Below are 17,880 nucleotides of genomic sequence, written 5' to 3'. Positions count from 1 at the left end.
AGAAATGCAAATCAAAACCACAATGAGATACCATCTCACACCAGTTAGAATGGCAATCATTAAAAAGTCAGGAAACAACAAGTGCTGGAGAGGATGTGGAGAAATAGGAACACTTTTACACTGTTGGGCTAGATTTTTTTTTAAAGTCGGTTTAGAGGACACTTAAGGAGGAATGCTGAGGTTAGTGGTCTAGGGGTGGTATCAAAATCTGTTCTACCTTAAAAAGTAAGCACCAGAAAAATTGCCTAAGCAGGTAATATAACAACTGGAAAGTCCCATATATCCATCTCAAACAACTGTAGCAAATCCAAGCGTTTATGAAACTTTCCTGAATCAACACAAATGGATCAAAGACAGTTATTTCTATGTTGCAAACCTTGAAATAACTAAAAGTTCATCATAGACCGATGCATAAAGAATGATGTATACATAAAAGTCAAGCACAACTTTTCAGAAAATGCTTGTGTAGGTAAACTAGAAGAATACACTTGTGAAAAAGCGAAAAAAAATTAAACCACAAAACTTGGCATGATTTATTTGTTCATTATTTGTTGTCAGTTTTGGTTTGTTTCTTCTGCATATTGTATATATTTGAGAATACCAATTAAAGTCATGATGTTTAAAGAAGAAAAAGACACTATGGACTTGCTCTTCTATCAAGCAACCAAATCAGAAGTTTGTTCTATTAATTAATAAATCCTTACCAACCTATTTGTAATAGTTAAGTACATTTCAAGGAAGATCATTAATGACTAATTTAGAAAAGCAGATTTTCTTAAATATACACAGTTTAAGAAGTTAAATCCAATATTCAAGAGTGATAATAAATATTACTGTATTCCACACATACACAGTAAATAAACAATTATATTTTCAACTCCAAAAGGCCTTTTCTTCTAATAAACTCAGAGCTCCACACATTTTCCTATTAAATTCAACAGTATTCATTATCCTCGGAAGTTAAATAGGTAGAAAATAATACTCATTCTTCAGAAAGGAAAGTCAAGGGCCAGTAAGATTTACTTATTTTTCCTAACTTAGGAATATTAGATGACAAAATCAAGAGTAAAATTAATGATCCAAACAACTAAATTCAGGGTCTAAGGTCCTGAGTTTGTGTAGAATTAGAAAATATTACTAAAAATAAATCTTCTAAAATTGCCTTATGTTTTAATTCAATTTATTTTAAATTTTGATTTAAAATAGTCAATATACATATTATGTATATACATTCATGAGTTGCTCAGCAACAGGAATACAGTCTTAGAAATGCATCATTAGGTGATTTAATCATTGTGTGAACATCACAGAGTGTACTTACCTTATAAGTACACTCAGAATGTACTTATACCAAACCTAAATGGTATAGCCTACTATATACCTAGGCTATATGTTATAGCCAATTGCTCCTAGGCTGCAAACCTGTATAGTATGTTACTCTAATGGATATGACAGGCAATCAGAACACAATGGTAAGTATTTGTGTATCTAAACATTTCTAAACAGAAAATATACAGCAAAAATATGGTATTATAACCTTATGGGATCATTGTTGCACATGCAGTCCATCACTGACTACAACACTATTAGGCAGAAATGAATGCAATGATATCTATACTTATTAACTACACACACACACACACACACACACACAATGTTTCAGGTAATAGAGATGTCTTAGAACTAAACATAAAACATTGAGAATTCCTTGAGGGCAATTTACTGTATCCCTCAAAGAAGTATACAGTACTTGTAAATTGTTCTCTAATGCATTTTCCTTGAGATTAATTGGTAACTTTTCCTTGTTTAATCATTTGATCTGGCCATGTCTTAAGAAGACATTCCTTTATTTCCTTTCAGAATTTTGCTTAGGAATTATCTGGGTGATGTTTAATTTTATATGTCAACTTGATGAGGCCTTGGGGTGCCCAGCCATTTGGTCAAACAATTTGGGTGTGTCTGTGAGGGTGTGCTGGTATGAAATCATCATCTGAATCAGTAAACCAGTAGATGGAGCAAAGCAGATTGCCCTCTGTAATGTGGGTGGGTTTCATCCACTCAGCTGAATGCCTGAAAAGAGTGGAAAGACTGACCCTCCTAAGAAAAAAAGGGAATTCCTCCTGCCTCACTGCCTTCAAGCCTGGGTTTTATTTTTCCTTTTTTCTTCATGCCTTTGGGTTCAAAATGAAACACTGAATCTTCCTGGACCTCAAGTCTGCTGGTCTTCAGGCTAGAATTATACCACTGGGTCTCTAGCTTTCCAACTGCAGATCTTAGGACTTGTTAGCATCCACAATACCATAATAGGGTAAGCCAATTACTTATAATAAATATCCACACCTTCCTCTTCTCTCTCTCTCTCTTACTTCCTCCCTGCTGCGTGTGTATATGTGTGTTTTCTATTTTTCTGGAGAACTTTGACTAATATAATCTTTGATCTGAGCTCAAGACCTTAAAGGTTTCAGCGATCAAGGACAAAGATGTGCCTTTTGCTTTCATTTCAGTAAGAGAAAGAAGATCCACCTATTCTTCATAAAATGCAAGCAACAGACTGCAAAATCATTTGACTGCTTATTGCAGACCAAGTCAAGCCCATCCTCTATTTTCAATTGCTTTCCAGTGGCTACACATAGGAGTCTAAACCCTGTAACCTAAATATTAAAGCTCTGAAAAATCAAGGCCTTATCTATGCCCCTACAGTGCTAGCCCATTATCTGTCCCAACACTCATTTTCTTAATTTATTTCTAAATTCCTTTTCTTGTGCTGAGTATTCCACCAATGATACATTTCCCCCTTCTTTCTATCACACAATGTTTTCAGGCACCAGCCAGAATCCCATCTCTTCTGGAAAAGCTTAAGCCCATAATAATCTCCTTTAAACAACTATTGTATATATTTTCTGTATCATACAATTGATACTTTAATATGTACATATCTTTTCTCTTTAATTGGATTACACAATCCTTAATAGCAGAAGCTAAGTCTTAGAATTCTGTTTTCCAAATGCCTGCCACATAATATATGCTCACTTTAATATTGTTGAATGAATGGATGCAGCAAAAACTTTGACACTGAGACAAGGAACAAGTAAGCAGGTATGCAAGAGGCTGATAGGGCTACACATTAAGGAAAAAAAAAAAAGAGAAAAGAGCAATAACCTATGAGATAATGTAGTAGGAAAGAAAAGTCAAATAAAACAAAGTAGACACACTTCTAGGGGAGCTGCCAGAATTATTTCTAAAATGGATTCAAAGCACAGGGAGTCAGAGGCTACACCAAAAAAAAAAAAAAAAAGCAAAATTCAGTTAAAAAAATCACTAGATTGGCAGCCAGGATAATCATGTTTTAGTACAAAATCTGACATTAATTGCAATTTAGAACAAGCTATTTAACTGTCCTTGGCAATTCACCTCTAAACTTAGGACTCTAAGTGTAGTGACCTTTGAATTCCCCTTTAGTTTAGATAATCCAGGATTCTATAGTTTTCATTCATTTTGAGAGCTCCCATTTCATTTCTTCTGGGGAAGGAAGGACCTGAATGCACTAAAACCTATGATGAATTGAATGCAGGAAGCTTCAGAAAGTAAAGGGAGAGGTAAGAAAGGAAGGATTAAATGACAACATAAAAGAGACTGAATAGCTATGAATATATTGAAATTTCAGAAGCAGAACACTTCTTTAATATTTCTTTTGTTTCTTTGATCATGTTAGCTGAGCAATATTATCATTGTGCTAGGTCAATGACTTAGACTGAGACTGAGCTGGAGACAGAAATGAGAGCTAGAGGCAACATCTTCCAAATTCTTGCTTTAGTTCAATAATAGAAAAGCAGTTAATTGATTGAAAAGGAGGTAAAAAGCATTAAAAATCATTTTGATTGGAGAACGTGTCAATGTAAGAATATAATTTACATCTTATTTAAAATAAGCACTTATACTAAAAGATTTGGATTATTACAAGCAAAATACCAATTTACAAAGCATTGGGATGTCTGGCAGTAAATTTTAAAAAGACTGTGTATCAAATGTCATTTAACTTCTCTCTTTTCTCAGCCTCCCTTCCACACATGTGCTAATCACTCAGCACTCCCTTAGGCACCCAGTATTTTCTTTCGTATCTGAGCATCTCTGTCACAGACAATATCGATCGATCCTAATAAACTCATCCTAACTCTACAGTCTTGAGACTATGTGTTTCCTCTTCCAGAATATACTTGTCTTAAAATAAGGCCATGGAACAGGGCAATACTTAACCAAAAAGAAAGACTGATAGAAGTACATGTATCAGTAGAAAAAATAACTAAAAGACATAACCTCCCCACCCTTTCAGATCTTCACAAATGGCCCTGCTCTCTAGTGACCTAACTTTCTACTAAATCCAGAAAATAATATTGTTTTTAGTTAAGAAAATAAAGAGTTTAAATTAACCTATAAGCAGAAATCTAAAAACCAAATGCTATATTTGAATGCTGCTATCTTTGAAGAGGATTATCAAAACCCAAATGCAAAAGTAAAATTAAAAATTAAAAAAAAAAATCCTGCAGAAAAGTTTTTTCTGAGTCTCTTTTAACCTCCCCACTCCCTTTACCACAAATTAGTTTTATCAGTTAGGTAACTGTCACTTTGAAAAATACAAAAATATAACATAGTTGGCTTTAAGAGTGTGAGGCAAGAGACAAATAAACTTTACTTATTTGGTGATCAAAGAGATGTGAGGGAAGCAGGTGTGCCTTAGAGGAACTGTGGAATGTGAATGGGCCAGAGGGTAAAAATGGGACCACATCCCCCCTCACCTGCTATATGTTTTTGGTGTTTACAAATCTGAAGTTTAACAACATTTTTCAAAATTGCATACATAAAATTTGGGAGATTTTTATACAAAAATTGGTTTCACGTTTTTCTAGAAATATCAAAGGAACTGACAACTCTGAGTAGGCAATGCCACATGGCAAGAAACAAGTGGAGTGAATTATCTCATATGTGACTGAGACTTGACTTTCACCTTGGGACTGATTGTACTTCAATGTTCCCAATGTTAAGCAGTGATCTACCCTTTCTTCAGGGGCAGAAGGGACTGGAATGCATTGAAGTATAATAATCTGAATATAGAAGTTTCAGTAAGAAAAAAGGTTAGGATTTTAAAAACAACCTAAAATAGATCAAATACCTATTACTCTATTGAAACTGCAGGAAGAGAGCATTCCCTTATTGTCTCTGTGATTTCTCTACTACTGCCTAGCTTTCTTTATAAGAAAAAAATACCAATAATCAAATTTTAAAGAAAAGTCAAATTTTCTTTCAGTTTTAGAACACAGAGAATTTATCATCAACACTTACCCTTCAACACACTGTATATGCTCAAATAATTTTAAATGCCTTTTGTTTTTCAAATGAGAAAGATCTATAATTCCATTTATTAAATCAGCTCTTAAAAATGTTTTATTATTGAAACTTGGTCCTAAACCTAGGTTCACAGTATATCATAAAGATTTAAAGGAAGCTTATTTAATCTACATTAAATCTTGATAATGCATTAATGAGTCTTTTAAAGGGATAATTTTAATTCCACAATCTTCAACCATAAAGACTATATAGTGCTAATCTGCCTTGCCCTTTCAATTAAACTTGTTAAGGGCATTCTATTTAGTCAGCACCCTGAATGGGCCATTAAAATTCCTGTTCTGTAAGAGTTGTGTTCAGTGCTCTGTTGTTTTAAATTCCATTAAATCCAAATGGTCTTTATCGCCCCATGACCACTGTGACTTCAATCAGCCAATTTAATTACCTTACAAAATTGTCAGCAGAAGCAGCAAAGAAAAACAGGAAGCCCTATGACGTTATCAGATTGAAATCTTCCTCTTCGGTGTTTAATCTAGACTAGTCAATAATGATGATGTGCACCTACTTCCTTCGCTTTCAGGGGTTTCTGACCTTACTTTTCATGCTAAGATTTAGAGTAGAAGATTCATTTGAAGCACTTCTAACACTTTGATAACTGGACTACAAATTGAAAGCCCTTTGAAGATAAATCTTCACTACCCAAATGAAAAACAATCAACACTTAAATTTCAATATATCATACCATGCTACTGAGGAAAATCAAGGATCTCCTGCAAGCCCTAAGTATTATGCATGCAGTAGATTAATAATTTAAGTATGTTACATTTTAAAGACAGTAAACTACTTTCTACTCTGATGTGCAAAAATGTGCATTGACAATTTCCAGCCAATAAATGTAACTGGGGCTACCATAACAAAGTCAAATCTTAAGAACTGAAGGACAAAGTGAAGTAATTTCTCTCACCGAACGTTAAATTTCTACCACAAAAGAGTAAGGCATTTTCTTTATCAGAAATTATGATAACTAAATGGTATGAAAGATTATGTCATTGTTATCATAGACAACACTTTATGTAATGGTGAGCAAACTTGAAAAGGTTCTGATAATCAATGATACACCATCTTTTGATCTATGGTATTTTCCTTCTTCGTGTGAGAGGAGTTCACATTAACTTTCTTGTGCTGAGTAAATGTTGAAAGAGTGTCATTTGAGAATTCAAGGAACGAACACACTGTAATGATCACTTGCATTAATCCAAAAAGCAAAGCTAGTCTGAAGAAATGTCTACTGACATATAAACCATGCTCGCTTCTGAAAGACAATCTCACAAAGCCAGAAAAAGTGTTGAGTTTCATGTATCTGGGTAGAGAAAGCGTGCAATTTCTAGAAGACAAAAAGATCATTTTTCAAAGTCATTTTCTGAAATGATTGTGCCTCTGTTGATGGATCACATCAAGTTATTCTTTGAAGCTTTAAGAGTAAGTGAGAACTTATGAGAAAAACTGATTTTTTAAAAGTGTGGTCGTTGTGTTGGCGATTCTTGGAACGATTTCTCTCCCTTGCATTCCACAGCTCAGCTAAGCAGGTGTTCGGGCTTTATCTGTTGCAGATAGTAGCCGCTATTACTCCCCCATTCCCGCCTCCCAAGAGTCAATTTTCCTGCTTCCAGATGTAAGGCCACTCCTCCCTCCCGCCCACCTCACCTCTCAAAGGAGGAAAAATCTCTTTCAAAGAATTTGTAGAGTGGCGGCTTGTAAGCTCAGTCAATTCACTCTCACTTTTCGATGTTGCAGTACATCTGCTACTAATTATTGTATCTATGAGCAAATGGTATGCCCCGTAAAATAACGGGATTCCCATAGGAACCCTTTCTGTTCTCTCTCACGTTGTAGATTTTATCCAACAACGTATAGGCGGTCCCTTAAACTGGCTGTATTCACCTTCTGCGTGTACACAAGGAGGTGACTGTGTGCTGTCCCACAAACAGGTGGTCAGTGCGCAATGCCAAAGAGACCCCAGCGCTTCTGGGAGGGAAGACTTCTGCTGGGAAACCTTTAAGACAGCAGTTCCACCGGCTTGTTTAAGAGAAAAGTTAGGTGGAAACATCAGAAGGGAAGACATGGCCTACCACATACTCAGCAATTCGGAAAGAAAACCTTGGAGATGGTGCCCAGGAGTCTAAGCTTGGGTTGATGTCTTTGCTACTGGAGCTGTAAACTCCAGTTCAGATGAAGATTTCGAATGACAACCTGACCTCGAAGATCGGAAACAAGTGATAGCTTGGGGAATGATTTCTTAAAGAAGATGTTTAAACATGCGAGGGCTCCTGAACGGTGAACCCAAGGCCAGCCCAGCAAAGCACACAGCCGGAGCAGGCTTCTGAGCTTCCTCGCACTTCCGTAGGTGCAGGGGTCGGTCAGGGCATCCCGGGAAGAGAAGGAGCGACTAAAGTAACAAAAGAAAGGTTCAAGTACCTCCGCTGCCGCAGTTCGGCTTAGAGGCCGAATTAGTCACACCCCCGCGGACGGAAGAGTCCCGCCTTCACCCTATCCAGGGGCGGGGAAGGCCGGGACGCAGCTGCGGAGAAACAAAGATGCCTCATTTACATACGCTGGGACGCGCTGGATGCCCTGTGCCCGCTGGGCCAGCGCTCTGGAGACGCCTGCCTGGGAGTGTCGCAGGCTCTGCGCCCAGAAAAGCCGGCCAGAGAACATCTGGCTCGACCTAGGGCAGGAGAACTGACTCTCTAAAATGCACCTTGCCCGCCGGGTGGGCACTCAGGAAAACCCTAGTTGTCCCAGCACAGGATCAAAGGCGGGGTAACAACCAAGACTCACTGCCAGGGGCTCTCCCGCCTGCCTAGAGGTGACCCTTGGCTGACCCTCAGGTCGCTGCCATAGGGCCTCGGGGCAGCACCCTAGGGTCGGTGCTCCGTAATACCTTTTCTCAGAGATGTTTGCTGAGCGGCTGCAGGGGAGCAGGCAAGCCTGTGCAGTCAAGCGGGAGTCGGCTGGGGCTAGAGATTAAGGGGAAAACAGAACAGAGGCGCTCCTGGGTGTAACTGTAAAGTTTTCTTGAGCACTAGAGAGACGTCACTGTGCCAAAGTCTGAGGCTTGCATCAGGGGGGCGCATGTGTCTTGGTGCGCGCGCGCGCGTGTATCTATGTTTGAGTGTGTGTAAGAGAATGTGTGTGTGTATGTGTGTTTTATTGTGTGTGCCACACAGAGAGGGAGAGGGAAGCGCGGGGAAGAGGGCTGCGCACGCTGAAGATTGGCGGGGGAGGCTAGGGACGTGGCAAGGGTTCAGCACTCTAAGCGGGGGCTGCCCCTCGCCTCACAGGAGGTGACAGGAGGGCTCTGGATCGAATCACAGTCCTAGTGGGAGCAAGAGGAAGGGTAACACAGAGCCTCCTCTAGCCGGGAACTGGGGCTGGGGTGGCCGCCTGGGCGGGCTCCGCCGTTGCCATAGCGCCGCGGCGGAGGCGCCTGGCGGCTGCCGGCGCCTAGCCACGCCAAGCGTGGGGGATGGAAGGGGCACTGGAAGCTGCCTCCCCCGCAGAGGCGGCGGGTCTCTCCAGCACTGGGGCAGCTGCTCCATTCCAAGGCACGGGGCCAGAGATGAGGCATTGGCTCGACTTTTGAGCCAAAGTTGAAAATAACCATTCTCAAGAGTGGCTTATACGTGCTCAACCAACCATCCAATCCACTCAGAAACATATTTACCCCAGAAGAAAATAAAACTCCCACCATTGCATCAAAATAGCCCCAACAGGGAAATGTTTCAGTAACAATGTACACAGCCCTTCTTCCCCACAACTCAGGTCAGAAATCGGAAGAAATGCATCTCCACGTGGAAGATGTTTGAAGTTAATAGAGAAAACAGCAGGTTATCTAGAAGCTGGACTGTTGGTTTAGGGTTATCAAGGGACTAGTGTGGAGATCTTTGCCTACTACCATATTTCTTAAAGACATTTTTAGTAAGCATTGGTCTAAGAAAGCTTGTTTGCGTGTAGGTATGTGTGTGTGCGTGTGTGTGCGTGTGTGTGAGAGACAGCTCTTTTGGAAAGCTGCTACGCACTCTGCTACAGTCGCCAAGATTTTTAATATGAAGATATGAAATGATCAGCGAATGTAACAATCTAATGATTCAGCAAATATTGTGCTTCAAGACCAGAGCGGCAATAATTAAATCCTTAGAGTATTGGTGGCAGTTTTCCGGCCCCAAGTCTTCTTTTTTCCATCTAGTCAGCAAACACACTTAGTAACGCACACTCATTCACAAACACACATCAGAATTCCTCAGGATTCCATCTACTTGGGATGAAATACTCCAAATATTGGGCAAACTACCATACGGTAGCACTTACCATATTTGAAGCCTAACTGCTGAAAACACACACACACACAAACACATGTACACACACCCGTGTGTGTACACACACATTTCCAACGATATAGATACCTGTTTAATTCTGTCCACAGAAACAGTCATTCCTGTGGATGCTTGTTGCTAAGAGCAACGTGCTTAAGTACCATCTAAAGGCATGAAAAAAGCATGAAAACTACTACAGTAGGGATCCAGCTATAACCCAGTGCCTCTTTTCTCATCAGCAGGCTTTTTGACTGCGGGCATCTGTATGAATGTGTGGTAGGGTGAGGTTCCCTTTTCGAATGTATGTGAAACATCCCTACCTTGGTTCTACAAAGCCTAGGAGAGATCGTGAATTTTATCATTGGGGGGAACACACACACACACACACACACACACACACACACACACACGGGAAAATGGGAAGACAGGAGATGCTGTTGGCATGATAGAAGATGCAGGCAATCACTCTTCAGTTTAAATTTGACCGAGTGACTTAATGTGTCTGCATTTATGTCAAAGACATACGCTCAGGATTACATGGTGTCCTGCACTCTTTGGTCTGAATCCACTTAAACTGTCAGAGGAAGTGCCTACAATGGGAGCATTTATCCTGTTGGCTTTCTCCTTTCTTCCTCTTATCTACTTTAGAGAACTTTTCCTGACTAGTTCTGCTCCTACTAAAACTCCTTTGGCCATCCAGAGCACCGGAGCGTCGCCCATGCTTCATTTATCCAAGCAATCACTCTGACCCTCTGACCAGGGTTTCCACTGGAATCCCACGTTTAGATTTTCCTCCAAGCTCCAAAGAAAACCTGATTCTCAGAAAAGCAATGCATTTCCATAAAAAAAAAAAAAAAAGTAACTACCTAGCGTCTTTCGTCTTGCCAGAGTGAAATAAAGATGCAGACTTAGTCACCCCTCCTTAAACAACTACTCTTCCCCACCGCCCCCAGATACTATCTTTCATTAATTAGTCCATAACGTCCAGAAAGCTGTGAGAGGGGGACTCAGCAAGTTAAAAGCAAAAACAAACAAAAAGCTGTTCTAATTTTGACGCTATTTCTTTCCAGCTAAGTAGCAGCCTCCCTGTGTTAAGTAGAACCTCGAATCTTACAACATTTTTTAAAGCTCTGCATCCCAGTAAGGGGACCAGGGACTGGAAAAGCGGTGAAAACAATCGAAAAGGCTCTCTGGCAAAATAAATCAAAAGGATTAGTACCTTTCATTTGCACGTGAGAACTGCCCTGGTCACTGGCAGAAGCGGACAGGCGCAACTCGCCAAAGAGTTACCGGGTGTTAACTCACCAGCCTCGCAAGCTGAGAGGCGTACAGCCCCGGTGCGCACTTTCGCGCGGACAGCGCACCCCTGCAAGCTCTCAGGGCTCCGGGGGAGACAGGCGCGAGTGGCGGCTGACCGTGCCTCCAGCGTCATCATCATCTCCTTAGCAAGCTACTGTGGGGAAGTAATGCAGAGACCACTACCAGACACTGGCCCTCCCTTCACCCTCCCGCGGCTAAAAATAAAAATAAAGAAGAGAATGAATGAAAGCACAAGGAGTTCTTTAAAAGCCCCAGGAGACGACAGAACAGTGAGCAGATCAGAATCCACGGAGCCCACCACCAGGCAGAGCGAACCCGCCTGTTTACATCCGGCTGCCTCGGAGCGGATACCAGGCAACCGAGAGAGATGGGGAATCTTACCAAATCTTAATACATGTGTAGTTCCTTGAGAATATCCAATCCACAGTAAACAGAGCAGGAGTTTAACGGTGCGCCTGAAGACTGGATTACTTAGAATGGGGAAAATAATCTTCATGGTGTTTCTGTGCCCACACGCACGGCACCCACTTCCCCGATCTAGCGTTCGGCTCCCGGGTTCGGGCAGAAATAAGGATGCGTCGAGTGGTGACCGCAGACACGATCACGGCATGGTCACAGAGAGAGGAAGGAGTCTCCGCTTCCCAAACCCATTAGCAATCGCTGCATGTTCTTCACTCACTGCGCCAAGGAACAACCTTCCACTGCAAGGAATGGTGGGACATCCATGTTAGTCGGAGAGCATCCGGGAGAAATCCAGCACGCACACCCACAATGTCCGGCCGCGCGAGCCTGTGGAAGCAGAGGAGGAGGGAAATCAATAGGAAATCCAGCCTTGGTAACGGACGAGATGTCGATAGCAAGCCACAGCCCGGCACAAAAGGCGCTTTGCTCGCAAGGGTTTTGACAGGCCCTATTCTACTGCACTGCTGCACAGCTTCTGACGTGAAGCCAAGATTAAGTGAGAAAGATTGAGATAGCTGCTCTCCTCTTAAGGCTCCCGGCCAGTGAGCTCCCCAATATCTATTATGCAACCGATCTGACAGCCCGCCTTGAGTTGCAAGAAAGAAGTCGATTTATTTATGTAGAGGACATTGCTTTTATTTTCAATAAGTCTTTGCTGAGAGAATGACTGGTGTATGTAAGCGGGCTTCTTATAATCAATTGATGAATTTCAGTAAATTACTAGCTAAATCAAAGACAGTTTTTCTGGCAACTGTAAAAAAGAAAGTGATCTAAGACGGAGGGATTTACTGCAAACCTAACTTGTGGTTAGGTTGAAAGAGTCTTATTTATACTTTTTTTTTTTTTTATTTTGGCCAGGAATGAATATAGATTGGAATGCAATTGGAGAGGTAAACCCACTCTTTAAAAACTTGACTGGGGTATTCCTTGATTGCTACTCAGAAGTAGAAATTTCTTCAGTGAACTTTTATGGGAAAAATATCAAATTAAAATGGAGAAATTACATTTTCCACCCATTTTTTAAGCTCAAAGAAAATAATTGTGTGAATATAAAAACAATGATGTTTGAATTGGTGCAACAAACTCTAAAGCCTTCAATAATTTACTCCCAAATTTCTTTGCATTTTGGTTTTTTGAACATTCTTTTTACTAAAGAGGCAGAATATGAGATCATAGCTTGAGCGACATTGAGTGTTATAGATTCCTCTAAAACTGTCTTATCATTTGCTAGTTTTCTGGTGGAAATATTTAGAGTCACCAGGTAGTAACTCTCTTGGCTTTCATTAGGAGTTTATTCAAGAAACAAAGTACAGAAATAGAATTTCTTTCAACATAAAAATACATTTTTATTATTAAAATAGGTAATATGCTGTCTACTTATTAAACATATGCAATGCTGATATTTTACACTAAGTGAAACTAACATGTATAATAAATATATCATTGTCAACATTTTTAAATGATTAAACATCACAAAAGGCAAACTGTTAGACCTATATCTTATAATTAATCTATTTTTCATAACCAACTAACAGGGCATAGGTTAAATTTTACAAAAAAAAAAAATACTATTTGAAGGCTAATCTTTAAATAAGGAGTGATATGAGTGATATGAATATTTGACTGGTTATTTTTCCTCCAAACAGCAAAAAACACTATAATGTTTTCATTTCATTGAAGTGATTTTTTAATTTAAATTTTCTTAAGATATTATAAGGTGCTGATTTAAAGAGAAATCTACATTTTGCAAAGGCATTAAATGGCATTGATTTTTTTTAAGATGGAGGCAATAACAGCAGTGTCAAAAATAAGTATCATGAATGGCTAGTTCTGCAGTCTAGCAGGCAATTCAATCAAATAATTCGACTATTTGAGCACCTTAAAAGGAACACCTAGTGCTAAAACCAAGGATATCTAGCGACTCCTTCAGTTCATGTTTAAAATCTCTCTTATAAAACACATACACAGCCCAACATGTTCTGTCTTGTATTTGCTGTCTCATTTATTCCATTCTGTTTGTTCATTTTCTTTCTGATCCTAGCAGAGATAATAATGACTGCCAGGGGAAAAAAATAATTCTTTGCATTTTTATCTGCCAATATAACTGATATCTACTGCCTGAAAATAGCATTTTTTATTGTGACTAATCAAAATACTGAAATTTCGCAGTGTAGCTGGCATTTATTGGAACCTGAGAAAACAAAATGTACCATATCTCTTTGTTCATGTATTCCGTTAATATAATGACATTTTACATTATGGTCGCAACTTTTCCACTTGAAACTAGCATTCTAAACTATTTATTTTGGGGGGTTTATTTGGATGTCTAGTTGGAAAAGTGAAAGATCAAACTTCTATATTCGCAAAGTTATTACACAATAAATTAAACAGTTAAAAGACTGTAATTTTTTTTTACTATTAATTGATCCCCAAATAACCAATTTTGCACATATGGTAAATTAGATTCATTTACATCCATTAACTCAGTTGAAAGGCTTTAACACAACAGATAGCAATTCCACCTGTCCAATTGAACTTCTACAAGACTGGAGACGACCTTTCTTCAGTACCACGGACAGCGCTCCTGGCATTATTTATTCTGGAGTAGTACATTGAAAGTAGTACAATAAATGACTAACATGATATTTGAGTGACAATGTGCAAATTTCTACTACACAGAGTAAAGGAATTGGAATTATTGCATTGTTCACATTATCAAGAGGACTATTTTATCAACTGTGTTGTATTTTTCAGTGCAACTAACTGGGATTGCTTGATAAGCCCAAGATGTAGTCATCTTTTTTTGTAATAAGGCATATTATTTTAAAAAACCACAAATTAATTGTGAGTTTCCTCATGAACACTGAACTACTTGTTTGTCAGTACAAAAAAAATTGCCAGAAAGACCACAATTCAGAATGCCAAATAACATGCTGTCAATATTCAGTGGCTAAAGACATTTTTTAAATGTACAATTAGTTATCACTTTCAATTCTCCACCTCCAGATTTCCATCTGTTACTAGGGTAATTAGATTAATTCTTGTTCTTTCTCATTAAACTCACTCACTTCCTAGGGGGAAAATGCTAAATTTACCTGCCTATACTACAATAAAATGATTTGGTGGCATAGTTGATGCCTTAATGTGTGGCAATTTTGAAGTTATTACAATTTCTCCCCAATACTGATACCACACATCATAGTTCTGAGGTTATATAAAGGACGAATAAATTCCTTATACAGTATTTCACTGACTAGATTTAACCCTTTTAAAAATTGTGTCAGTTCTGTAATTTGCTCCTTCCTTAAAGGAAAAAGAAAACCACTGCTATTGGATATCAGGCAATTATATATACTAAGTAACAGTAAGATTTATATATTTTATTCTATGGTCTCATTTTTTCCCTCATTTTAACCATATGGCACTCTTTATTTCTAGGAGCCAAAGCTCTGTAGGTTCCAAGGTCAAAGCAGAGATAACAAACTGCAAATACACACATACATGCACACACAGAGAGAAGCTGTGTTTAGAAGTATACTTCAAAAAAAAAATCATAGAAGACTAACACAAATATCAAACCTATGATATACTGACAAAGAAGAAAATGCATATTATGTCAACGTAAAGCTTCTTCCAACAACAATAACAACAAAAACCTCTAGCTTCATCTTTCACTATATTTTTATAGTTGCGTATACTAATGACCTCTTATTCTTGGGCACTATTACTTGAGAAGCAATTTTAGTTTCCTATTCTCCCAGTGAAAATGAATCTTATTCTAGTTAGCTGCCACCTGCTGGGGTATGAGGAAATGTGTAATAATCTTTATAGCACAACATTTAAAAAGACAATGCCTATACCTTTTGCTGGAAACAGCAAATACATATCCCAAAACAACCTGAATTTCAAAGATGTTTCAAAGGTTCTTACACACCATAGTTATATTTAAATTTTTCACATGGAATTCTTACTAAGGATTCCACTTGACTTGTCACAGAAGTCCTGCTGTTACGTGACATTTGAGAAACCTCATCTTATAGTAACACTTAACCTATTATTCCATCAAAGTGGCCTGTTGCACTGCAACTTAGCTAAAATAAACAGCGTGTTTATATACGGCAATAAAGATCTCAGAGAATAAGATCAGGATGGAATCAGGTTTCAGTTGAAATCACACTGTTGCATACTTGCAACTCACTCTTCTTAACTATGCATGGTTTGGTATCCCTTATGATTCTGAACACATTATCTGTTCCACCAACATTCTGTTGCACTGATGATTAATGACATTTAGAGTTTTGATTAGTTTTTAGATACTAAAATAATTGTCTTAATTAAGAAATTGAAGTGGAATAAATTTACATATCCCAGAACTTTTTTTTTTTTTTTTTAATTTCAGCCTGTGTGATCTTCAATGGGTTTAAATAGGAGAAAACAAACAGATAAGACTTCCAAACATTGCTCAATTCTCTATCACATTCCTCTTGTGCATTTCAATTTTTTGTTGTTTGTTTGACTCAAAAGTTTTTAAGGCCACTGGAAGTTGATAGGCTGTCTTGGTGATTACAGGAATAAACTCGATAAAGTTAGAAAGTAATGAACTAAGACAAATCAAGATTGAAACACAATTGCATTTCCTCCAGCAACTAAACTGACTAATTAAGACTCAAATGAACCAATCATCTCTCGTGAAATGAAAATAATCATCAATCCATAAGATAATTTCTGATGACAGAATACTTACAGTATGAAGATGAATAAATGATAGAAGATAATCTGTGCATTACCAAAAGACTAGTAGTAGTAAGTTTTCTAATATTCCCCTTTGCTTAAATTGGAAATCATTATCTAAGGAGCCTCAGCTCGGTCGTGTTGTTTGGTAAAGAAACTCTGTCTCCTTAAAGGTAAAAATATCGGAGGATGTGGTTCGTTAAAAGTTCTTGAGGTTTATGATCCACCCTGGTAACACTGCCCCCTCCTTACCCTAATGGGAGGCCCTCCAAGTTTTTTCAGAAGCTCTTAATACGGGTACCGGTAAAAATAAATGTACTTCCTCAGCGCAGAACTAAGGAGTAGGGTTAATGGAAGGATGGGTGGACAGAAGGAGGGATGGGGAGTTCGTCAGACCCGCAGGCAGACACACAGTTTCTTGCCATCTGTCTCATTCTCTTCGCCTCGCGTGAGTTCCCGTAGCCGAGGCCACTTCCTGACACGTCCACTTATTAAATCATTTTATGTGGAGAACATAGGCGACTGCAGCCAACAGAGCCACTTGCATGCTTGACGGGAATTGGCTGAGACAAGCCCGACAAAGACACTCGCAGTGAATCGGTCCAGCGGATGCCCCGAGCACACTGAGGTCCGCAGCGCTGCTGTTTGCCTTCTTCCTTCTCTCCAGGTGGAAAATGCCCCTCGCCCACCCGCAGTCCCTCCCGTCCTCTTGAAAACAAACACCTTGTGAAGGAGCCCGGAGTGCAGCCCACCGCCGGGTAGTCCTTACCTGGCGCTAGGGGTGAGGTGGGTGGGGAGGGGGTGGGGTGGTCCTCGGGGAGGAGCAGCCGGAGGAGGTCGGGCGGAAAGTCCCCGGCTCCCAGACCGACCAGCGCAGCCGCCGGCGCCGAGCGCGAGTGACGGCAAAGGCGAAGACGGTGACCGAGGAGCAGCAGCGGCGGCGGCGGCGGCGGCAGAGGCAGAGACAGACACGCCTCCTGGCGGGGGTTCCTCGCCTCTTGGTTTAAAGGCGCCGCGCTCCTTTCCCCGCGGCCCCTGCACGCCCCTGGCCACGGCGGCTACTCGGGGATACCTCCCACTCCTGGACCACAGGAGCTAGAGCGAGAGAATTCCTGGTGTCCCTAGACTTGGATGTTACGATGCCTCCAGCTGGACTTCGCTCCCTTAGCGCACACCCGCCTCTTGGGATGGGGAGACTAAGGCCGAGAAGCTCTGTCAGGGAGTGAGTGATGCAAAGCGCCGAGTAATTTGCCTAGCCTTGGGTGGTAACACATATAAGGAGCCCAAACACATTTGCTTCTGGGTGATGGCTTTTATACCTCTCCGAAACCATAGCAACGAAACTTCTCCACTGCCAGGGCTTGGAGGGCAGCTGGTAGTCTCCAAAGTGGACCTCTTAGTCCAACTACTGTCATTTCCCTTTGAGGTTTGCAAGAAAGATCTTGATCTGCGCACCCTCCCACCCCGACCTCTAGTGCACACAGCAAACGCGCTCTCGTAGCGTTGCTGCCGGTATTCCCTCAGATGCCGGGAGTCACAGTGCCCTGCTACCTGCCACCATTGCTGAGAACAGATGCCTGGAAACGGACTTTTCCTGAGTGTCAGGAAGTCGGCGCAATGTCTCTGTGTATGTCTGGCGCCTTAAATAGCAGAC

At 40.2% G+C, this 17,880-nt stretch overlaps 1 protein-coding gene across 1 annotated transcript in view; it reads right to left on the bottom strand.

Annotated features, from left to right (window-relative positions):
* GRIK2 (glutamate receptor, ionotropic, kainate 2) overlaps positions 1–17,335 on the bottom strand; it is a 747,114-nt gene extending 729,779 nt beyond the window's left edge. Inside the window, exons 1-2 of the mRNA XM_012002617.1 lie at positions 16,996–17,335; positions 11,415–11,822 (exon numbers count right to left, since the gene is read on the bottom strand). Coding sequence (XP_011858007.1) covers positions 11,415–11,529 — 115 coding nt within the window. The 5' untranslated portion in view covers positions 11,530–11,822; positions 16,996–17,335. The remainder of the gene's footprint in view (positions 1–11,414; positions 11,823–16,995) is intronic.
* Between the last annotated feature and the right edge of the window lie 545 nt (positions 17,336–17,880).

This window comes from Mandrillus leucophaeus, unplaced genomic scaffold (assembly GCF_000951045.1).
Source record: "Mandrillus leucophaeus isolate KB7577 unplaced genomic scaffold, Mleu.le_1.0 Scaffold690, whole genome shotgun sequence".
NCBI classification, from domain to species: Eukaryota; Metazoa; Chordata; class Mammalia; order Primates; family Cercopithecidae; genus Mandrillus; species Mandrillus leucophaeus.
This window is presented reverse-complemented; position numbering and strand designations above follow the sequence as displayed.